This window comes from Echinops telfairi, unplaced genomic scaffold (assembly GCF_000313985.2).
Source record: "Echinops telfairi isolate 266 unplaced genomic scaffold, ASM31398v2 ScPeMD7_3533;HRSCAF=4204_0, whole genome shotgun sequence".
NCBI classification, from domain to species: Eukaryota; Metazoa; Chordata; class Mammalia; order Afrosoricida; family Tenrecidae; genus Echinops; species Echinops telfairi.
This window is the reverse complement of record NW_022107431.1, coordinates 96,212,059-96,217,800: the sequence shown is the minus strand read 5'-3', so window position 1 is coordinate 96,217,800 and position 5,742 is coordinate 96,212,059. Positions and strand designations below refer to the sequence as shown.

At 42.4% G+C, this 5,742-nt stretch overlaps 1 protein-coding gene across 1 annotated transcript; it reads left to right on the top strand.

Moving 5' to 3' along the window:
- Nucleotides 1–729: 729 nt before the first annotated feature.
- Nucleotides 730–1,132, top strand: LOC101649960 (replication protein A 14 kDa subunit-like). The gene has a single exon (XM_045294733.1). The coding sequence runs from the start codon at nt 730–732 to the stop codon at nt 1,090–1,092; it is 363 nt and encodes a 120-aa protein (XP_045150668.1). The 3' UTR covers nt 1,093–1,132.
- Nucleotides 1,133–5,742: the final 4,610 nt, after the last annotated feature.

Below are 5,742 nucleotides of genomic sequence, written 5' to 3'. Positions count from 1 at the left end.
TGAAGAACTGGAAGCACTCCCTGGTCTATACCAGGAACTGTGGAAGATAGCTACCTGGCTGACTAAGGGAACGAGATTCATATTTGTGGCTAATTCAAAGAAAAGTGACCTAACAGAATGTGGAAATTATTCACAATATCACATGCAAGTAAAAGTTTGCTGAAGACGATTCAAAAAGCAATTGCAGCAGCACATTGTCAGAGCGGCCAGAAATTCAAACTGGACTCAGAAGAGGTCATGGTATCATTGCTGATGTCAGATAGCTCTTGGCCGAAAGCAGAGAATACCAGCAAGATGCTTACTTGTGTTTTATTGACTATGTAAAAGTACTCTACTGTCTAGCTAATAACACCCTATGGGTAGCTTTGAGAAAAACGGGAATTCCAGGACGCTTCCTTGTGTTCACGTGGCACTGATCTATAACCCAGTTACTCAGAGTGAGCGAGGGAGTGCTGCATGGTTGAAAATTAGGAAAGGTGTGCATCAGGGCTGTATCCTTTCACTTCATGTACTCAAACTGTGTGCTCAGCAAACCATCCAAGAAGCTGGACTCTTGAAGGGGACGGCTGCATCAGAATTGGAGGAAAGTTTATTAATAACCTTCAATACGCAGCTGAAATAACCCTGCTTGCTGAAAGCAAGGTTGAAGCACTTGCTGATGAAGACCAAGAATCATGGCCCTCAGTCTGGATTTCAACTAAATATAAAGAAAACCCGAGGACCGCGATCATGGTGGACATGCTGGAGGTGCCGACGCACGTGAACGCCAGCATGTTAGCTCAGTTCATCGACCAGCCCGTGTGCTTCTTAGGGAAGCTGGAAAAGATCCATCCCACTGGAAAAATGTTTATTCTTGCAGATGGAGAAGGAAAAAATGGAACCATTGAGTTAATGGAGCCTCTTGATGAAGAAATTTATGGAATTGTGGAAGTTGTTGGAAGAGTAACAGCCAAGGCAACTATAATGTGTGCATCCTATGTCCAATTTAAAGAAGATAACCATCCTTTTGATCTTGGACTCTACAATGAAGCTATAAAAATTATCCATGAGTTCCCTCAGTTCTTTCCTTTGGGGATCATAAAGTATGATTGAGTTTGATGAACTCTGTAGGACTGTGAATTTGATGTTGAAGAATTAGAGGAGGCCCCCCTCTACTGTTTGAAGAAGAGACCCCTGTGGTTTCTAATAGGTAATTTGCTCGTTTTTCACTTCCATTTCCTTAACCAGATATTTCACTCAACAGTTCTTGATTGAACGGGTATGCCAACATTTTTTCACATAAGGGTGAGCAGTCTTCATATAAAAAAAGATCTCATGCTCATGTCCATTGTATAATAAAATTAGGTGTAAAAGAAAAAAAAAAGAAAGAAAACCCAAATCCTCACACCTGGGCCAATCAGGAATGTGATAAATGGACAAAAGATTGAATTGCCGAGGACTTCATCTTGCTTGGACTCACAGTCAATGCTCATGGAATCAGCACTCAGGAAATCAAAGGACACATTTTGTCTGGCAATCTGTTGCACAAGACCTCTTCAAGCCCGGGATGTCACTTTGAGGACTAAAATGTGCCTGACCGTGGTATTTTCAGTCATTTCATATGCATGTGAAAGTTGGACAATGAATAAGGAAGATGACAATGCTTGTTACATTTGAAGGATGGTGCTAATGACATGTTCAAAATAGAGACTGCCAGAGGAACCAGCAAATCTTGTCTTGGAAGAAGTATGGCCAAAATGCGCCTTAGGAGCAAGGATGGCAAGAATTCATCTCCCATACGTTGGGCGTGTTATCAAGAGAAACCAGTCTCCGGAAAAGAACATGTTTGGTGAAGCAGAGGGTAGCAAAAAAGAGAAAGATCCCCAAAAGGATGAATTGGCCGAGTGGCAGCAACCGTGGGCTCGAGGACAGTGGAGGACAAGGCAGTGTTTCATCCTGGGGCCAGTTAGAGGCACCTAGAAGCAACAGATAAAGTCCATCTCGTTCCCCCTCGCTACTGTACTCGGGTGTATAGATCTTTGTTTTAAAAAGAGAACACTGAATTGGGTTTAAGTGCCTGCCTTCTCCTTCTCACCGTTATTCACAGGCCCTCAGCCTTCCACAGCTTCCTCCCCAACACTTTTTTTGTTGTTGTCACTGATGGAGATTTATTGAAATTGTTGGCAAGCCAAAGAAACAAAAATGAGAAACTTTATTATTGCCCAGTAAGTGGATTTCTCTAGATTAAGTATTTTGGCGCACAGGTCCACGATGAAAACTTATTAACAAGAAAAGCTTGGTAGCAGAAATGTCTCAACTACTGGTCTAGTTTAATGTTCTATAGATGTCTAAAGAGGTCAAATGCATTTTCTAAGGCCACACAGTTGGTTAATGAAGGAGGCAGGATTATGTCTCAAAACCTAACCGAAATCATTCTTTTCATTACATTAGTGCTGTTCTTAATATCGTAAGTGACATGAAAGCCAGGGGCATGAAGTCTGGTGACCGCTCTGGCCCCACAAAGCTTGTGGAAGCTATGCCTGCCTGCGTGCTTGCCTTCCAGGGTGCTCTCTTCAGCAGGGGGCGCAGCAGAAGGATCAGCTGTAAAACGCTGGTCCAGCATTTGTGACAGACTGTGAAAGCAAGCCCATGTTGTCTGTGACCATTGAGTTGTGCTGTGATAATTAGGGTTTGCAATAATGGCCCTGAGGCACTGCAAGTTCCCCGGATGTGCTCTAAAGTATCAAAGAGTAAATTATATTTAGAATTGTTTTAGCATTTGCTACATAAGAGCTTTTTAAGGTGACAATATAGGAACTCTAAGTCACACAAAATTTATTTAATTGGACTTTAAAATAAGATTTCTAGAACACAATCTAAGAGCAGAATCAAGGTCTAGGGTCCTAGTACTTGTTATTACAGTTTACATTGTTATATTAGCTTTGTTTTTTGCCTCATTGAAATTTTAATAGTCTGGTGTGACTGTCATTCTTTCTTTCAGTTCTTTGAACTATTCAACCCTTTGGGCTGTTTAAAGCATAGTTAACTAATCAATTACGCATTCTTTCAGCAAATTCATTGAGCACCTACTGTGTGCGGGCCATGTGCTAGATACTGGGCAGATATTGATGAAAAAACAGACATAAATTTTATAGACTAGAGAACTTATGTCATAAATGCGTATACAATTATAACTGTGATGAGTGCTCCTGAGGGGAGGGCGTGGTGGTGTGACAGGCTAGTAAAGACAGATTTGACAAAGTTGGAGATAACAGATAAGGCTTCCCCCATGGAGAAACAATCAAGCAAAAGACTGAAGAAGCACACTGTAAATAAACAGAGCCACAGAGAAGAGGCTTCCGGGTAGAAAAACAGCATGTGCAAAGTCCCTGTGGCAATTCATTGTGTTCTGTGAATTGCAGAAAAGCTAAAATTTCTGGATTATAGAAGGGGGTTCGAGGTTGTTTTATGAGTTAAAGCCAGAGTTAGGACCAGCCCATGTGTGATTTATAGGCAGTATTGGGTGTTTTACTTACTCTGACAGCAGACTAAAATATTGGTACACTAGGTTTACATTTTAGAAAATCATTTTAAATACAATGTAAAGAAAACATCAGAGAGGCAAAGGAGGTCTTGAGTAGTGTTGGAATATTATTTTGTACACAGGGGACAGATGGTGACTGTTCAGGCCCTGCATTTTCAACAGGGCGGATCCCCTCAACCGAGCAAAATTCGGTTGTGTGGAGGGTTGCAGGGCAGGCAAAAGAACAAACCCCAAACAATCAGAAATTATTTGTGGCCACTCCAGTGTGTATATCTACCTGATAAAATCTCATTCCTGATTGTTTAATTTCTCTCATTGAATTCCTCCACCCCCTTGGGGAGATGGGGTTGGGAGGTTGCCACAGGAGAAGCATGGACATTGAATGATGGAAATGATACAAAATGTGGGCAAGACCAGTGCTACAGAGCAATGTCAGATCACGGCTGTGCCTGGAGGATGTGTTTGTGCTGGGTTGTCTGTGGGGAAGCCACCCTGAGACATTCACGGGAGGAGGCTTGAGTGTGTCTATGGCGGTGTGCTCTTTGACCACATGGGATGTTGTATGTTTAACCTTCATGATTGTGTGTGTAAAGTGGGCTTTGAGGATGCAATAAAAATCATTTCTAGTCTACAGTTCTACAAAAATATTCAATGTAACATGAGTGCTGAAAATAGAAATATTAATAACTGCTGATCTAGTAGCTAAATTAAAAAATTACATTTTTATATCCAATAGAAGTCAAGATTAAGCCTACTAAAATAATTTTTAAGAAATTTATTTTTCTGACCCGCCCCTTAGAAATAGTGCTACAGAGAGCAACACAAAACCTACAGGTTGGGGAGAGGGGCCAGCATGCCCTGACTACACCGAAGCAAACAATAAGGAAACAGAGAAAGGGACTCTCAAGACCCTATTTTGGCACACCAAGCCTGGAGGACGATATCCCTGAATGGAGCTGCTAAGGCACAGAGAGAACTGTAGGACAGACATGTCCCCTCACTGGAGCATACCATGACAGAGACAAAACTGGAGACACTAGCTGTGAGGAGTTAGTTCGGTCTGAATGCCCCACCCCACAGTGAGGTGACTCAAGAAGGGAACATAACAGATGAGCAATGGGAGCGAAGCCAAGCCACAAAGCCCATGAAGAGCCCACAAAATAGACTTCAGGCTAGGAGGGGCAGCTCCAGGAATTCCCCCAGGACCAGTGGGGAGATAGTCATAAAGTTCAGTAGACAGACCTGGAATTATGTATGGCTTTTTTTCTTTTCTTTCCAATCTTTTTTTTTGTCTCTGTTATTATTGGTTTCCCTACTTATATAGATAGGCATAGGAAGCAAGCGTGAAGAGAAAGTAACAGACGATGGTCCGGGAGGGATTTGGGAGGGAAGGAGGCAGGGGAAGGGAGCGGTCAGCAAACAATGCCATAGACAGGGGAACAACTAAGGAATTAAAATCAACAACAAGGATGACAGAGAGATCCTTGGGATGTTGGAGCAAAACCAATCTTGCTGAGAGGAATTGCTAGAGGCAGAAGTAGGCAGGTAAAAGGAAACAGAGGAAAGCTATGGATAGAGGTATAAGCATAGGTGTGTACATATGTAAATATATTAATTCATAAAATAGAGGTATTGGTCTATGTACATATATTTATATGGCAATACACTGAGGTAGTGGACAGACTTCGGGCCTCTACTCATATCCTCCCTTAATGCAAGAACACTTTGTTCTAACAACCTGGCATTCTGTGATGCTCACCCTCCCAGCACAATCGCTGAAGACAAAGCGGGTGCATAACCAAATGTGATGAAGAAAGCTGATGGTGCCCAAAAGATATAGTGTCTGGGTTCTTAAAGGCTTAAAGTTAAAGAAGCGGCCATCTAGCAGAGAAGCAGCAAACCCACATGGAAAAAGCATACCAGCCTGTGTGATCATGAGGTGTTGATAGGATCAGGTATCAGGCATCAAAAAACAAAAAAAAAACTATCATTGTGGATGAGGGGCAGTGCAGAGTGGAGACCTAAGTCCATCTGTAGGCAACTGGACATCCCCTTACAGAAGGATCACAGAGAGGAGACGAGCCAGTCAGGGTGCAGTATAGCAACAATGAAACATACAACTTTCCTCTTGTTCTTTAATGCTCCCCCCCCTCCACTATCATGATCCCAATTCTACCTTACAAATCAGGCTAGACCAGAGGATGTACACTGGTACAGAT

What these genes read in the sequence shown, in the direction of transcription:
- LOC101649960 (XM_045294733.1), top strand. Translation starts at nt 730, where the DNA reads ATGGTGGACATGCTGGAGGTGCCGACGCACGTGAACGCCAGCATGTTA.